The 18,918-nt window shown below is 39.2% G+C and overlaps 1 protein-coding gene across 1 annotated transcript in view; it reads right to left on the bottom strand.

Moving 5' to 3' along the window:
• Positions 1–18,918, bottom strand: part of ATMIN7 (HOPM interactor 7) — a 61,986-nt gene that overhangs the window by 15,322 nt on the left and 27,746 nt on the right. Inside the window, exons 23-26 of the mRNA XM_028202247.2 lie at positions 17,592–17,831; positions 17,387–17,510; positions 17,106–17,254; positions 6,007–6,363 (exon numbers count right to left, since the gene is read on the bottom strand). Of these exons, the coding sequence (XP_028058048.2) occupies positions 6,007–6,363; positions 17,106–17,254; positions 17,387–17,510; positions 17,592–17,831 (870 nt within the window). The remainder of the gene's footprint in view (positions 1–6,006; positions 6,364–17,105; positions 17,255–17,386; positions 17,511–17,591; positions 17,832–18,918) is intronic.

Below are 18,918 nucleotides of genomic sequence, written 5' to 3'. Positions count from 1 at the left end.
TGGCAACACTTTGCCCGCTGTTTGGCAACCCCATGACCATTGGCCACTCCCACCACTGACCACCACATCAATCATGGACTAAAACTAGCAACGTGGGCTTAAGGTTTTGGGTCATGTTGGTAGACCTACCCCATTCAACTTCCTAGGCCAGTAGGGCTACTTGGGGTGCAACAAACCCTCCACTGTCAGCCACCACCTCCAACAACTCACCAAACCTGTATCTTTATTTATTTTTTTCACATTGGTGTATACCCTAAGAAAAAAAACACTTCTATGGAGCGTCGGACACTGGCACTTTGTGGACACCCCTAAAAGCTTGTACAGCACTTCTTCAACATGTTTTAATTAAAATTTTAAATTAATAATATCATATACTTTACGGACACTTTCAATGACTATTCTTGAACCCTCCAAACATTACCTGTTTGTTTGTTTTTTTTTTTTTTTTTTTTTTTGAGCATCAACAAATAATCTAATTTAAAAAGCAAGAAGGAAAGAGGACGAGAAGTCCCCATACAAAGATAAAGTTCAAAATAGACACCCACGTTTTGAACATCACCTACGTTTTGAACATTTATAAGATGAATACATCATGTATATTTTAATGTTCTACAACCATTTTACTTTCTTATAATGCAATTGTTACATGAATGATATATTGATGTTTATGTTATGGAATATGTTAGAATTTCCCATCTTTACCTTCACCTACTCCACTACACACTCCACTTCACCTACCTCCACTTCACCACACACTCCACTTCACCTAAATTTCCCATCTTTACCTTCACCTACTCCACTACACACTCCACTTCACCTACCTCCACTTCACCACACACTCCACTTCACCTAACCCACTATCACCTCCACTACACCTACTACCACATTTTCTTTACACCTACTACCACATTTTCTTCTATATATAGATTGTATAGGAATTGTAACACAACAACCTTGTAATCAATCAATCAATATACATCAATTTTAACTTGGTATCAGAGCAAGGTTAAGCACTTAGTATTTTTCGCTTCACCGGCGGGCGGCAACCTCGCTTTAGCCGCCCGCCGGACCTCAACCTAGTCCACTAAAATTTTCTACACATACCTTCACTCTTCTCTGTCCTAAAGTCTGATCTTTCATTCCGATCCGATCCGACCAGCCCCATCTAGACCCTGGCCAGACCACCCTTGAAGACACTGCTTGGAGCCTTTGGCCTATGAATCCCTCTCAGGCTGGTACATCCAATTCCACCCTTCCTCCTGTTGGTTCTGTGGGGTTACATATGAGGTCTACCTCACGAGTTGCAAATGACAACATAGCAAACGTACTTGCCATGGCCGAAACCGTACGGGAGGTGCTTCCCCACATCCCAGGTGAATTAATTTTCCAGGATTTGCAGCGTACAAATTCTGTTACTGTTACCGTGAATAATCTGCTCCCAAGACCAGGCTTCCCACTCTATGAAGCCCGTGCTGCATTTAGCCATCTTGAAGTCCGCCACTATGATCTTCTTCCAAAGAAAGGTTGGGAGGTAGATCTTGATGCAGTTGAAGCTCTAGCAAATGAAAATACTGTCGCTATGGCTATTATTAATCCTGGCAATCCTTGTGGGAATGTCTTTACATATCAACATTTAAAGAAAGTTGCTGAGACTGCAAGAAAGCTTGGAAGATGGTTCTCTTCCAATCCCATATGATATTCTTAAGCTGAGGAAGCTCAGATTCAAGAGTGAGGGATGCGGCATAAATCTGAGGAATGCCAGCACCGAATTGGTACTCTGCTCACAGTTCTATTGTCGCTTTCACGAAGACGTATTGGGAAAACAAGTGTGAGTGGATCTGACACTCACTCTCCATTCCATTAATCAACCCTTCTCACAGCTCATATTTTATTAATCTATTAACATATTCTCCACCCACATGCCTTCTCTCTCTCATCTTTTCACTTTCCAACCCACTTTGCATCCACCGCCACTTTCCCCACTTTCTATATTTTATATATATATATATATATATATATATCTTTTTTTTTTTATTATATATTAAACAACAAAAAAAATAATAATAAAAAAAAATAAAAAAATCATCTCTCCTCTGTTTGATTTCACACTCCATTATTTTTATTTATTTTCTCCAACCCACTTTCCTTATTTCCCCATCTTTCATTTTTGATTTCAAATATATTTTTATTATTTTTCTTTCCCATTATTTTTAATCTCTTTCCAATTCCATTCATCCCATATAGGTTTGCACACCAACCATATTTTATTCATCTCCGGGATCAACCCCGATCACACTTTTACACCAAAAAAAAAAAAAAAAAAAAAACAGAAACAAACCAAACAACCACATCCACAGGCGGAATTTTTCTCTACTCTGCCGCCGGTCTTTTCTTCTTGCCTCCGTCTTGGGCGGTCCTTGCCGGTGTTGCCTCCGTGTTTCCCACTCCACTGGGCACGATCACTACTCCCTGCTCCTCCACTGCCGCATATGGCGGTCCTCCAAATCGGAACATCACGGTGGCCTTCCGCTTCAGCTCCTTGTTTTCTGTCCTTAGCACGCTTATCTCTGCTCGCGCATCCTTATACATGCGTTGGAGCAGAGCCAGCTGGGAGTTTAAATGCTGCACCTCATTTGTCCTACTCTGCAGCCGGTTCGACAAATTTGTGACCGCCGTCATGGTTTCCACGCATGACTTCAGAGTATACTGATTAGCCTCAATATCAGTTTGCATCGCCATTTTTTGCTCCACCGACCGCATCGGAAAGTTCAATGGAGCAAAACCAGAGGTGTTTGGTTGCGGTTCACTGGCCACCGCACCAGTTATTTCTCTTGTGGGCTCGTTCAGTTCTGGAAAGAGCGTGAGCAGGTTCTGGGTAACTGGACGGGAAGAAGAGGCCATGTTTTTGAGTTGCTAAGTGTTTCAGAGAAGGGTTGGTTTCCGGGTGTTTCAAGATTTGCAGAGACAAGCTCTCCGAGCGTTCCGAGGTTTCAGACTAGTATGCACAGCCTTCGCCTCAACCTTGTTTTAAATAGCCAGGGCCAGCCACGCGCATCGCGCGCCTCTTGACGCCAAACGCCAAACGGGCACGCCAACCAAGACACTCACGTGCCTCGCCATCATGTCCGGCGCACTTTTTGATAAATTGGGCACGCCTTTTGATGGCACGCCTTTTTAAAAAATTGAGCGCACCTTTTGAGGATGCGATTTTTTAAAGGGTCCGACAAGACTCTGTAAACTGTCCCGACATTGATTCCGGTTAGCTCCTTTATGGGTCCGACAAGACTCTGTAAACTGTCCCGACATAGATTCCGATTAGTTTCTACAAGGGTCCGACAAGACTCTGTAAACTGTCCCGACATAGATTCCGGTTAGTTTCTACACGGGTCCGACAAGACTCTGTAAACTGTCCCGACATAGATTCCGGTTAGTTTCTACAAGGGTCCGACAAGACTCTGTAAACTGTCCCGACATTGATTCCGGTTAGTTTCTACAAGGGTCCAGCAAGACTCCGTAAACTGTCACAACATTGTCTTCTACAACGGTCCGACATGACCCCATAAACTGTCTTCTACAACGGTCCGACATGACCCCATAAACTGTCTTCTACAACGGTCCGACATGACCCCATAAACTGTCTTCTACACCGTTATGACACCACCATACAGTGTCCTCTACAACGTTATGACACCCCCATACAGTGTCCTCTACAACGTTATGACACCCCCATACAGTGTCCTCTACAACGTTATGACACCACCATACAGTGTCTTCACCAATGGTCTGACACGACCATACAGTGTCTCCTATCCTTTTTTATTTTTATGTATTTTCTTGTTTTGTTCCTCTCTCCAAACTCAAGTTGGTTAGTTTCTATCCTCCTTGAGTTTGCGGGGGGCTGTTAGAATTTCCCATCTTTACCTTCACCTACTCCACTACACACTCCACTTCACCTACCTCCACTTCACCACACACTCCACTTCACCTAAATTTCCCATCTTTACCTTCACCTACTCCACTACACACTCCACTTCACCTACCTCCACTTCACCACACACTCCACTTCACCTAACCCACTATCACCTCCACTACACCTACTACCACATTTTCTTTACACCTACTACCACATTTTCTTCTATATATAGATTGTATAGGAATTGTAACACAACAACCTTGTAATCAATCAATCAATATACATCAATTTTAACTGAATATATGCCTTCTTAAATTTAATTAGTGTTACATTGCTCTTTTTTATCTTTGAAAAAACTATTAATATGATTATGGACACATAATAAATTTATAAAACTATAAATTGTTAACATATCCCAAGCATATCTAGCTGCATTTTTTTTAAAATCACTGTCAACATGTCAACGTCATGTTGTGTCGCGTGTATGTGTCATGTCCGTGCTAATTGAACAAGTTTTTTGTTTTTGTTATTACCAAATGAAAACATAAAATTGTTTTCTAGTTTCCTATTTTTTGTAAACAGAAAACAGGAAGTTGATAATGTCACAACCGACATCTTATATTATATTTATGTTAAAATGATAGGCCTGAGGGATGGGCTTATTCGACTAATCAGTGATCCCTAGGCCTATTACAATTGAAAAACTAAAATAAGAATGTTCAGGTGGGGCTTGTTTGGCAATGTTTATGCTTACAATTTTCTATTTATATTGTTTAAAAAAATGTAAATTGTTTACAAGTTTTTGAAAATGAAAATAGACATCAAATGAGTTCATTTTCAAAAACTTGTAAACAGTTTAGAAAATTTACTAAATTCTAAAAAATAATAATAAATAAATAAAAATTGGTTTCACCAGTTTAGAAGATAAGTTTTTATTCATTCCTCATTCTCTCATCTCTCTAGCCACCACCAACAGCTCATTAACACCACTAGCCCCCATCTCCAGCCACCATTGCAAGCAACCTCTTTTGGCAACCACCTCCTACAACCAAAAACCATCTTCGGCTGCCAACCACCTCTTGCCGACCACCACCTCCGACGGCCAACAACCACCTTTGGCCACTGCCAACCACCTCCCACCACCTCTTGTCGTAAATTACCCATAGTAGTTGGCAAGCACCTTCAATGACCACCTCTAGCTACCATTTCCAACCATCAATAACCACCTTTGGCCACTATCTCCCACTGGCAACCACCTTCATTCTCCATCCACTCCTCTCATTTGTTTTCAAAATAAATTTCTAAAGCATGCATCTACCAAATGTGTTTTTTATTTTTGTTTTTTTTCAAAAATAAATATAAACATGTTTAATATCGTGTAAATGAAAAATAACAAATTGCAAACGAACAACACCTAAGAAATACGAACATCTAGCCATGCACCCTAGAGACAGGAATCAAATATATATATATATATATAGAAAACATTTTATGGAAATGTTTTTGGTACAAAATGTTTTCGTATGTTTGGTTGAAACCTTAAAATTAATGTGCTAGTTGCTGTAGATACACACCAAACACACTAGGACACATTGGGGACACTTTTGCTTCCACTAGAATAGCACACCCAAGGTTGATAAATTTGATGAGAACAAATACTTAACATAAATAAATATGACATATAATACATATATAACATTAGAGGTTTTCATAAGTCCCCAGCGTGTCAGGTCCTGCATTTTTGGAAAATTTACATGTTTGCGTGTCCGTGTCCATACTTCTTAGTCCAACACCATGTAATGTAAGCTATAACTAAAGATGTAGTATCAGCAAAGCTAGAATGTTGTAGTAAAGATTCAGCTGTGAACCAAGAACACAACCAGGAACCCACCCACACACCACAAATAGCAGAACTTGAAGAATACCTCCTGCAAAGCCAACTAACATAAAGGGAAATATTTTTTTTATAGGGAAGAGTTTTTATTTTTATTTTTTATCCATATATGCAAACTCTTGAATTTGAAGATTGCAGAATACATGCCAATCAGCAAAAATAAGCCATAAATGTTTACACAACAGAGCATTTTAGATACCTTGTAGAAAGTGTTGAATAGGTTACACAACAGCTGAAGCGAATGAATACTCGTTTCACGAAGCCATTCATCTCCGGAAGAAATTGAGCTCTCTTTTCCAGCATGCCTCACATGATCAAAAATGGGAAACAGGACACGATGGAAAATGCTCTGCCAAAATGGTGATGAGAACTTGCTACCTCTTTCATTCAGCAAGTCAAACAAGACCTCCAGTGCACAATTTCTGACCTCTGGTCTTGGATCAGAGGTCAGGTCAGATAAACCAGCCAGCATTGGAAACCAATAATGCTCAGTCACATCATAAGTTGTATCCATACTGACATCAATGGGCTTCAAAGCACCACCTGGTATAAGGCCCTGGAAATAACAAATTTCTTTTAACAGGAAAAATATTGAAGGAAACTTTTAGGAGAATAAACGAATTCCAGGTGTAAGGAAATTTTTCGCTAATGCAAATCAATGAGAAAGGATGTGTACCAACATCTAAAATAAAATTATATTGACAAGTTAAATCAATCCAGGAGAAATGTTGCCCTATTAAATTATTTCTCCAACTATTTACTGGAAAACAAATGGAAGTTTAAATGTAAAATATTTGTTCTAAAGGAATCAGCCAATTGTGCACTTACTGTATTAACTACATTCCCTGAACCATTGAAATTTCTCCTAGAAAGTAGAAATTGTGTAAATTATGATTTAATAGATGCCAATAAAAAAAAATTAAAATTAAAATTAGAACTTGTGGGAGCCGAGTAAAAATAAATCTACGTCAGCAAACAGAGTGCAAGCCAATCTTTGATGGGCCAAATTCAGTCAAAGCCCATTGGACTCAAAGTCATTGCCGAGTAGAAGGATGAAGAGCGTGCCGAGTTAAGGGTACCCAGGTCGCACATCTGAGCCAAGTATATCGGATAGGTTGGCACAACCCCGCAGGTGGGCCCAGGTTGTCCCCTTCTAAAGAATACAGTAGGAAAATAGGCCATGACAAAGTGATGATCAGGGGCTAAGCTACAGGAGGAAATATCAAGGAAAATGACTCTATAAAAGGAGGAGGAGGTTGGAGAGAAAGGTATGTTGAAAACAAATTGATACTCTAAGAAACTAAAAAACTATTTTTCAAATTAATCTAACTTGTTCGTCGGAGTGCTAATTCCAGCACCACCGATCGGAGCTTTTCTTCTGTTTCAGGTGACAACTAGAAAATCTTTCAAGGGCTTGTTTGGATTAAAGAAGTATTCAAAAACCACTTCCCCACAGAACTCTTTATTATTATTACGATAAAAAAAAAAATCATAGAACTCTTTAGCCTCCATATAAGATGTAAGCATATGAAATCGGTCATGGATATAAATTTAATGAATAAGCATGCCCCACCACCACCACCCCCAACTGAAGAAAAAGCATAAGTATAATACTTCTACTCTTTAGCATCATTGAAGGACACAATAACAATAATGTTAGATTTGCATAAAAGAAAGAAAAGGAAGAGAACTGTATATTATTCACACTCATAAACCTATTAGGGTTACACATACTTATAATAAAAGACTAAAGGAACAAAAGACATAACTATCCTTAACTACCCTTATACAATAATACTTAACACTCCCCCTCAAGTTGGTGCAAAGATATCTCTCATGCCCAACTTGCAGCAAATAGGATGGAAAACTTTACTACTAAGACCCTTAGTAAAGACATCAGCCAATTGATTTGCAGACTTCACAAAAGGCATACATATGAAACCCTTATTCAATTTCTCCTTGATGAAATGTCTGTCAATCTCAATATGCTTGGTTCTATCATGCTGAACAGGATTGTGAGCAATACTAATGGCAGCTTTGTTGTCACAGTACAGTGTCAATGGTTCACTACAAACAAACCCAATATCATTCAACAAGGACTGGAGCCACATCAATTCACATGTACCATGCGCCATAGCCCTGTATTCTGCCTCTGCACTAGATCTGGACACCACTGTTTGTTTCTTACTACGCCATGTCACTAAATTTCCCCCCACAAATGCACAATAACCGGAGGTAGATCGCCTGTCATCTATAGAACCAGCCCAATCAGCATCTGTGAATGCCTCCAACCTCAAGTGACCATGATTGGAAAATAAAATCCCTTTTCCAGGAGCAGATTTAAGATACCTCAAAATACGATACACTGCATCCAAATGAGGGGCACGAGGCTCATGCATAAATTGACTCACTATCCCAACCGCATAGGCAATATCTGGACGAGTGTGGGATAAATATATAAGTCTTCCAACAAGTCGCTGGTACCTTTCCTTCTCCACAAGATCACCAACACCACTACAAAGATGGTGATTAGCCTCAATTGGAGAATCAGCAGGTCGGCAGCCTAACATGCCAGTTTCCTCAAGAAGATCTAGAATATACTTTCGCTGAGAAAGAAAGATGCCTTTGTCAGATCTGGCAACTTCAATCCCAAGAAAGTACCGCAATGAACCAAGGTCTTTGATCTCAAATTCCTTGGCCAACAGCATCTTAAGATGTGTCACTTCTTCCTCATCATTACCTGTCACAACTATGTCATCCACATACACTATAAGCACAGTTACCTTATTTGCGTGACGTTTGACAAACATTGTGTGATCTGCATTGCTTTGCTTATACCCGAACCTCAACATAGCCTTTAGGAATCTGTCAAACCAAGCCCGAGGAGATTGTTTTAAACCATATAACGCCTTTTTCAACCTACAAACTTTCCCAACTGTAGACTGAGATGAGAATCCTGGTGGTATATCCATATATACCTCCTCCTCCAAATCACCATGGAGAAATGCATTCTTCACGTCTAACTGCTGTAAAGGCCATCCCAAATTAGCTGCACATGAGAGAATAGCTCGAATGGAATTCATCTTCGCCACAGGAGCAAAGGTTTCTTGGTAATCAATTCCATATGTCTGAGTAAATCCCTTGGCCACTAACCGTGCTTTGTACCGTTCAATTGTTCCATCTGCTTTCTGCTTGATGGTGAACACCCATTTACACCCTACAGGCTTTTTTCCACTAGGAAGAGAAACCAACTCCCAAGTGTTATTCTTGCTTAGAGCTTGCATCTCTTCTACCATAGCTACTTTCCACTTAGGATCATTGATAGCTTCTGTCCAACCCTGGGGAATACATGCAGAAGACAAAGACGAAACAAAAGCACGATATGTAGAAGACAATGAATCGTATGACACAAATTTAGAAATGGGGTGTTGAGTACATGCCCTAACCCCCTTTCTAAGAGCAATAGGAAGACTCGAATCATTGACAACAGGACTCTCAACTACAGGTAGAGGGATAGACTGAGATGCATTACCTGGAACTGGCATGAGGGATGATGATGGGTTTGGTGGCACAAGAGATGCTTGCTCTTTCGGACGTCGAGAATAAGTCTTAAAATCAGCCCTGTCCAAACGACCACTAATGTCAGGCTCCACATCAAGAGAACTATTAGGCTCCCCCTCACCACAAATAATAGTCCGCTGACTAGGAAGGAAAAAAGACAACTCGTGTTGATAGGCCATCTCCTCATCCGCAATCTCATCCATACCACTACTCTCCCCCGGAGGAGATGGCGGAGGAGAAGGAAAGAAGGACACAGCTTCACGGAAAGTGACATCCATACTGACATACACTTTGCGAGTGTGAGGATCATAACATTTGTAACCCTTCTGAGTAGCAGAATAACCAATAAAGACACAACGCACAGCCTTAGGATCGAGTTTCCCACGAGTACGAGGTTGCAAATGAACAAAACAGACACACCCAAACACCCGAGGAGGAAGAGATGAGGTGGGATATGCGACAGGAAGCAGTTGAAGAGGAATCTGGAATTGGAGGACACTGGAAGGCATACGGTTGATAAGGTAAGCAGCGGTAAGAACAGCATCACCCCAAAAAGACTTAGGGACATTCATGGTAAACAAGAGAGAGCGAGCAACTTCAAGAAGATGGCCATTCTTGCGTTCGGCAACCCCATTCTGTTGAGGAGTACCAACACAACTAGTCTGATAAAGAATGCCATGCTCCTCTAAGTATGCCCGAAAAACTCCATCAACATACTCAGTCCCATTATCACTACGAAGAATTTTGATTTGAGCATTAAAAAGATTGGTCACCATTTTATGAAAAGTTTGGAAACAAGAAAAAACTTCACTCTTAGTTCGAAGCAAGTAAATCCAAGTCACACGGGAAAAACAATCAATAAAAGTAACAAACCATCGATACCCAGAAGTAGAAACCACAGGGGAAGGGCCCCACACATCAGTATGAATAAGCATAAAAGGAAAAGTACTTTTTTTATTAATTGAAGGGTAACAAGTACGTTTATGCTTTGCAAGTTCACAAGCATCACAACCAAAAATACTCCTAGGACAATCACGAACTAAAGAAGGAAAAAGTTTCTCTAAAACATTAAAGGAAGGATGACCCAAACGGCGATGCCACTGATGAAGGAGAGAAAGAGAGGAGCCAATAGTGCACTTGAGAGCTTGAGATGGGACGACAGGAGGAACGGCATCCAGAAAGTACAGCCCACCTTGTGCTCTACCATTGCCAATCGTTTTCCCCATAGCCAGGTCCTGAAAGACACAATGAGTAGGAAAAAATGTCACTGAGCAATTTAGAGAAGTAGTAAGACTACTAACAGAAAGCAGATTAGTGGAAAAAGTAGGAACATGAAGCACAGAGGAAAGAGAAAGCAAAGATGAACAATGAACTGAACCCTTGCCAGAGACAGAGGATAAAGTGCCATCAGCCACTCGAACCTTGTCTCGGCCGGAACAAGGAGAATAAGAATAGAAAAGACTAGAGGCACCTGTCATGTGATCGGTGGCACCGGAATCAATAATCCAAGAAGGCGATGATAAGGTACTAAGAGCACTAGCAGGAATACCTGTGTTGGCAAAATTGGAAGAAGCAGAAGTAGAAGAAACTGTGGTAGAAGGAGAGTCAAGTCGAGCCATCAAACGTCTGAGAGTGTGTAACTCATCCTGGGAAAGAGTGTTGGGCTCAGAAGGACTCACAGCAATCTCGGACACATGTGCTTGGGGTCGAGCTGTACTACCACGACCTCGACCCCGAGTAGGGCGACCATTCAGTTTCCAACAATGCTCTCGATCATGTCTGTCTTTCCCACAATAATCACACTTCAAGCGATCTCGATCAACCAGTGTACCCTGACTCCCAGACTGAACTGGACTAGGCCGAGGAGCCCGAGGAGGAGGAGCAACAGCTAAAGCAGAACGATCCTGAATAGAGGAATGTACCATAGCACTACGGCAACTCTCCTCTTGCTGGACAAGGGCATAAGCCTCGCGTAGGGTGGGAAAAGGTGAACGACCCAACACCTGGACGCGAATCTGATCATACTCCAAGTTCAAGCCAGCAAGGAAGTCATACACACGCTCTTTCTCAACGGTTTGTTGAAACAACGTGGCATCCTGAGAACAAACAGCCTGGAAGCTTTGGTAATAGTCTAGTTCCTGCCACAAACTACTCAACTCAGCATAGTAGACTGCGAGTGATCTATCTTTCTGATCTAAGCTCCGAAGCTTCTTCCTCAACTCATACGCCTGTGCATCATTACCTTGTTGGGAGTACATTTGGGCTGCAGCTGTCCAAATCTTATGAGCAGTATCTAATAAAAGGAAACTCCGACTAATAGTGGGCTGCATAGAGTTGATGAGCCAAGTCATAACAAGAGCATTTTCAGAAATCCATTGAGTATGGAGTGAGGCATCACCATCCGGTAGGGGAAGAGAACCAGTAATGTAGCCAGTCAAACGGCGAGCAGCAATAGCAAGACCACATGAGCGGGACCAAATCAAATAGTTGGAACCATCCAATTTAACAGGACTAATTTGAAGAGAGGGATTGTCGGTAAGAGTCATAACACGACGGAGGCCACCCTCATCACTAATTGTATCCTTAGTCTCACCCTCAGCCATTGAAAATTAAATGCCCACAATAGGAAAAAAGCAAATACCAATCGAAAAACAGCAAAAACCAACAGAGGCAATCCACCAACTCAACTTAGGGACAATAGTTACCTCTAGAGACAAAAACAGAGCCGAAACAGGGGCTGGAGAGACCAAAACCAGTCAGAAACTGAGAGAAAACGTGCTGAAACTGAGGAAAATTGACAAAAATAGAGTGAAAGCTTGCCAAATCATCAAAACCAGTCCTCCCAACCCTAGATCAGTCCCAGTCGGCTCCCAAGGTAGAGGGAGGAAGGGAAAAAACAGCCAAAAACAGGCCGCAGCAGGGGCTTCCAAAAAAATCAATCGTTTTTTCCAAAAATCAACAAAAATTGGAAAAACACTCAAAAACTCATCAAAAAATTAAAATAAAAATCTAGGGTGAAAACCCATCAAATTTCGACCATAAAGGATTTTTTTTTTTTTTTTTTTTTCGATTTTTTTTTTTTTTTTTCTGATTTTTTCTGTGTACAAGGAAGAACGAAAGAAACAAGAAAAAGAAATGAATCTTCAAGAAGGAAGATGATGCTCTGATACCATGTTAGATTTGCATAAAAGAAAGAAAAGGAAGAGAACTGTATATTATTCACACTCATAAACCTATTAGGGTTACACATACTTATAATAAAAGACTAAAGGAACAAAAGACATAACTATCCTTAACTACCCTTATACAATAATACTTAACAAATAACAATAACAATATGAATATTTAGATATATATATATATATATATTAAAATGAATTCAAGTATCAGTTCATTTGGGGGGAACAACATTAAATTCAAGACAAAAATAGGGCAACTATCCTTTCAGGTTGAGGGATTCAAGTATCAATTCATTTGGGGGAAAAAACATTAAATTCAAGACAGAAAAATGGGGCAACTATCCTTTTAGGTTGAGGGTTACAACCCAAAAAGAACAAGAAGAAAAACTAGTCATTCTACATTTGCCATTTATTCATGCTTGGGTTCCTTTAACCACTTAAAACCTTTTAATTAGGATTTAACCTAGAATATGAATCATGGTGGAAGATTATACAAGTCAGTTGGAAGTTCTTCAATTTGGTCGATGGACGAGATGGAAGGAAGGTTGCTTCATGGTGGCGGTTGAGTGTGGGAAGAGAATTAGTTCTTTTAAGCTATGACATGTGGTGGGGTTGTGAAAAGATGAGGGAGGCTTCAATGTGGGTGGTCAGAAATCGTTTTCTTTGGGCTTGGATAGGGTTGCAAACGAGCCAAGCCAAGTCGAGCCGAGCTTTAGTATGTTTTGGCTTGTTTATTAAGATTTTAACGAGCTCAAGCTCAAGCCCCGAACTCAATAAAATTTAACGAACCGAACTCGAACGGAGTTGGCTTAGGCTTGACTCAAGCTCGAGCCTGTTCACGAGCCTTCATGAGCCAAAAAAATTAAAATCATACTTGCGTATGAGACTAAAATTACAATTGAAACTTTGATTATACAATTATATATACAATATATATAAACATATTTAAAAAGAAAAAAAAGTCTATCTTACCAAAATAATAATATCTACTACTAATATTATATATATGTGTTATCTATAGTTAGCTATTATTTAGATATAAATAAATTTAGCTATTATTTACATTTATATTATTTAAAAATAACATATTTATCCTATTTTTTATACATATTTTTACATTATTTAATATATAAATAATATATTTATTCTACTATTTAAATAAATGTTAAACGAGCCAGCTATTGAACCGAACTAACAAGCCGAGCTTTAGTATGTTCGGGCTTGTTTATTACGATTTTAACAAGTTCGAGCTCGAACTCGAATGCAATAAAAATTTAACGAACCGAGTTCGAACGAGCCCTTACCAAGTCGAATTCGAGCCTATTCACGAATGGCTTTGTTCATTTGCAACCCTCAGGGGTAGCAATACAATATTGGAGTGTTACTGCCCCCACAATAGGGGGCATGTAATTTGAAGTTGAGTATAGAGGAACTGGAGTACAGGGCTTGGTTCATATTCTAGACCAAAAAACGGGAGATGGGCAGAAAAGTTTGGCTACAGGATTTTCAGCATTTGCACAGGAAGGGAGTGGATTAGGGGATTGGATATAGTTATCTTATTTGGAGGCAGCTACAAATGGGAGCAAGCCTGAGCATGTCATCAGAATTTTCCATAGCCAACTGAAGGTGGACTTTGATGTCAACATTGATGCCAGGTCTTGGTCTTGCAAAGAGCTGGTTTCCTCTTTGCAAAGATACTTGGTGGGGCACTTCAGTGGCTAGGACACACTGATGCCAAATGCAAAGGAGATGCAAGATTGGGTAAACATAAAGTGTGTGTGTGTGGTTGCATCGTTGTCAAATCGTGAATCGTATCATGAATCGAAATCCTAATTTTGCGAATTGTGAATTGAATTGAGAATTGTCAAGATATAGTACAAAACTATACATAAATAAATAAAAATAAATAATAATAATAAATAAAAAAATAAAACATGTTAAACAATCGTATATATGAAAAATGAAAAAACTAAATTTTGGCACATGTTATAAAATAATTCTTGTATAAAGACATGATTACAGCATCTAAATGGGAATACATTACCTTCACAACAATAGATATCAGGGCAAATTACACCAATCATAAAATTATTCAAAAATAATAATAATATAATTTCTTGTGACATTCAAAAAATAGACCTAGGAACCCTATAAATCCATTTTACCCCCCCTTGTGGTATAGGTGTGGAGCACTTTACCCCTTAACTTTTTTCTTTTTTTTTCTTTTTTTTTTTTTGATAAATAAGCAAACTTTTTGTTGAGAGAGCATCAAGATGATGCAAAGAATACAAAAACTAGCCTAACAGCTAGAAGCAACAAAAACAAAAACTGCACGAAACATCAAGGCAAAGAGCAATGAAGACTACTACCAAGGTTTTAAAAAGCGGCAGCAACTGTTACGTAACGTCGTTACGTAACGGTTGTGGTAGTTACCGCCACCCGTTACGGCCGCTTTTGCAGTGTGATTGACATTCACAGGTGTGTCAGCCGTAGCAGCTGCTATAGCGGTTGAAACAGTGCCGTAACGGCCGTAACGGTTCCGAATTGCTTCTTTTGAAAAAACACAAAAAAAAAAAAAAGGTTGAAAATGGGGGAAGAGAGATAGAGAGAGAAGAGGGAAGATGAAAAACATGTTATTGATTTATTGAAGCTGTAAGACCTATGCTATTCTATTCAGCAACTATCACTCAATCATTTTGTTTGTGTGTGTCTATCTATATATTGTTTGAAAATAATAATAATAATTGTGATCATTATCTATTTGGCTTGATTAAAAATATATATATATATATATATATTTAGGCTTTTATTTATTCTCTTACTTTTGTCATTGTTTATCTTATATATAATAGTTAGTAATTGATTTTTTGTATAATATAAAGTCATTAATTATTAAAATAAAATGTAAAAAACTCAGTTTATAGTGTTTTAAAAATATGAAATATATTTGATCAAACTTAAAAATTTATAAAAATTGATCAATATTTATTTTAAAACCCAATAAATACGATCATGGAAAAAAAATGTGCATATCGGTAAGTTTTTTTCAAATTGTGCGAAAAATAAAAAAAGTTACGGTTCCGGTTACCGCAACCGTTAAGCTACGGCCTTTACATCCCGCAACCACAACCGCGCCACAGCCAGCGTTACGGTGACCGTAGCCGCTTTTCAGAACCTTGACTACTACTGAATCAAGTCCTCTACAAAATCAACAAAAGACAAAACATCCAGATCCATTGTCAACGATATCCAACTGTGCAACACAATGAACAAAAGCCGCTCCAACCAGGCCACTATGCGCAACTCTCTTAAGAATACCCTCGTCTTACACTCCAACCAAACTAGCCACGTAATACAATGACCAGCCATTATCCATGTCTTTCACCTTCTCTTCCCAACCCTCCCCCAAACCCAGCTTTGTAACACCGCCCTCACTGTCCCCAGTTGAACCCAAGCCAAGCTGAAGATAGCAACTATAGACATCTAAAGGCGTGAAGCAACCGGACAACAAATACGGCCTTGTTTGTCATAACCTAAAAAAGTCAAAAAGCCAAAAAGTCACTATATTATTTAAATCACATCATCTTATTTAAGTCATATCACCTCTCTATCACATCACTTCAAACTCAACCCATACCCAACCCATATTCATAAAAAGTCAAAAAGTACGCTTATTTAGATCATCCCAAACCACCCCTAAGTAAATGGTCCACCGTCTCCGTAGCTCCACAACACATGCAACACCAATTCACCAAAATATGCCCACGACGCGGCTACCATTGGTGATGGAGACAATGGAGTCTGATGCCGTAGAGGTTAGGACTGATAGAGACGCAACGGCAACTGGTTTTGAAGGAGACGAGCCTCCAGGTCTGGGAGAGGTGTCTACTTGGGTGTTGTCGCAGATTAAGGAGGTAAGTTCTTTACTTGGGGTATCATTTGTTGGGCATGAGAAAGAAGCAATGAGGCTGTTTTCAGCCATAGAGGTATTGTGGAGGGGGAGTGCTCCTGTGGGAAAACAGATACACATTGTTGGGCAAAAGAGAAAGGGTGCTAGAGAGCTGCGGAACTTACAGTGCACTGTTAATTATGATAGGAAATCACAAGAAGGCGGTAGGGCCGTGAGGAAGGAGCATGCTAACCATTCACTGTTGCCATGCAGTTAAAAATCTTATCTTGGAATGTGCATGGACTGAATGACAGCGGAAAGAGGGTGGCGGTCCGAATGGTGGTTAGGCGAAAGCGGATGTTGTATGTTTTTAGGAGACTAAAATGGAACACATAGGTCAGGAGGTGGTTAGGCAGGTGTGGGGGGCGGTTAGTGGATTGGATATACTTGCCAGCTATTTTGGTTAAAAATAGCCACATACTCCCCATATGGTTTCGGACTAAACTGCAACACTAACCCCATTAACATTAGAGATAAAAAGACGATTATACCCTTTTTCTACTTTTCATTTTCTTTTAAAATAAAAATAAAAAATAAAACTTGAATCCATAACCACAACTAGCCAAGCAAAAAAAATTAATTTCTAAAACTTAATACTGGAGAAAAAACCTCTGCAAGACGATCCTCGCATATGCGCAGGAGTGCAACAGCCTTCAGACTTATACGGTGAGAACTTTTACTGTTGGCAAACCCAATAAGACAGTTGACACAATCCATAAAGCAGTCTCCAACAACCTGATCGAAATGTTCCAAGAGAACTGCACATTGTTTTTGTTGTTACACATAGTTGAAATGAAAAAAGGAAGAAAAATATCAAAACACAATGGCTAGAAATACTCCAGGACGAAAAAATTATAAAAAAAAAAAAACAAATCAAGCTTGGCTCTCACCCTGCTCTACATTTTCAAATGCACTTTCAACAATTGGTTCCAATTCATCATCTGCAGCTGCTGTAAAAATCATAAAAACACTTCGCCAGCCCGACTTTATGCTTCCAACTTTAGATTTTATCATCTGCAATTATACAAATATGATTTCTAATACAACTAATAAAAAAATATTTTGATTACCACGAAATCTGATCACAACACCTACTTGAACAATGCAATCAACAATCAATCTCCGTACAGTTTCGCTTCGACTACTCCGCATAAGAATGACAAATGGTTTTAGAATGTCATTCTGGAACGTGAAATTGGCAAGTTCAGCACGCTCCAAGTATTTCATACCAAGTTGTCTTAGAGAATCTATGGCATACATGGCAATTTTCTCATCATGATGACTCCCAGCAGAAATAAAATGATTAGCAAGGACAGACCATATTCTTGCCCATACCTGAAAAGAGTGTTAAATTATTAGTAGAAACTTCTAAGTTGTTAACAAATGTAAAGTTACTGGCAATTCAATTTGTTATTTTATTATGTGATAGTATAGTGATACATGTACAGATATTAACCGTCATATCCAAAGCTGAATTTCTCTAAGGAAATGCTATTTATCACCGGATTTATTTCACCGCCTCATTTCACTCCCTATGTGTATTCATGCAATACAAACTAGGTGTATGTGTAAGATAAGATCTACTATATTTAAAAAATAAAAAATAAAAAATAGGACACATGGGAAACCACATAGGAGGTAAAGAATATGAGTGAAATATTCTGATGATATATAACAGCCCTCATTTTTCAGAGATTAAATACAAGTTTCCATTGCTCCAACCAATGCATTAATACACTTAAACCAGAAACCTAGCCAGAGCATAAGCATGCACTGATATAAACATGCTTGAATTGATTGTGATGTGTGATTTACACTTGCCAATGCACATGTATGCTCCATGCATTATTTTTCTAACAGAGAGAAAAAATTTAGTTCATGCCATATCACTATAGATGTCAATGTCGACATAAATGCAGAAATGACTAAAAAGGTTAGCAAATTTGTGAAAGCTCATGATATTTGGGGGGAAATGACAATCAATTCAAAAGAATCACATCATGTTTAATATTAAGATGCCATATGAGTTTCCAAGTAATAACAACCTGAATCCAAATAACTAATCACAGTAGTAGGCATACATGAAAATAATAAGAAGAAGAAGAAATTCCAAAATCAACAATGTTTGTTTACTCTTTTTTCCTTTCTTCTGTGTCTGTAGGGTAGGGTTGTTTAGTCATGTTTTAAATTGTTAACCGCAAGGATAGACAAGGATGGTAAGAACATGCTTTAGAAAGCAAAGGTTTCAAGCTCAAATCCACCTAGGACCCAACCCAGTGAATTTTCTAGGTATTTGCCCAGTGTGCATGGGGTAGGGGGGCAGCACATGCCCACGGATAAGTCAGACACTCTAAGAGGCCCAGACACCTCATTACAAAGATTAAGGGAAAAAATGATCTTTGGGTCCCAATATCAGAAGAAA

Source organism: Camellia sinensis, chromosome 4, assembly GCF_055761805.1.
Source record: "Camellia sinensis isolate YWXY chromosome 4, ASM5576180v1, whole genome shotgun sequence".
Taxonomy (NCBI): Eukaryota; Viridiplantae; Streptophyta; class Magnoliopsida; order Ericales; family Theaceae; genus Camellia; species Camellia sinensis.
Note: the sequence above shows the minus strand (reverse complement) of the source record. Positions and strands in the feature narration are given on the sequence as shown.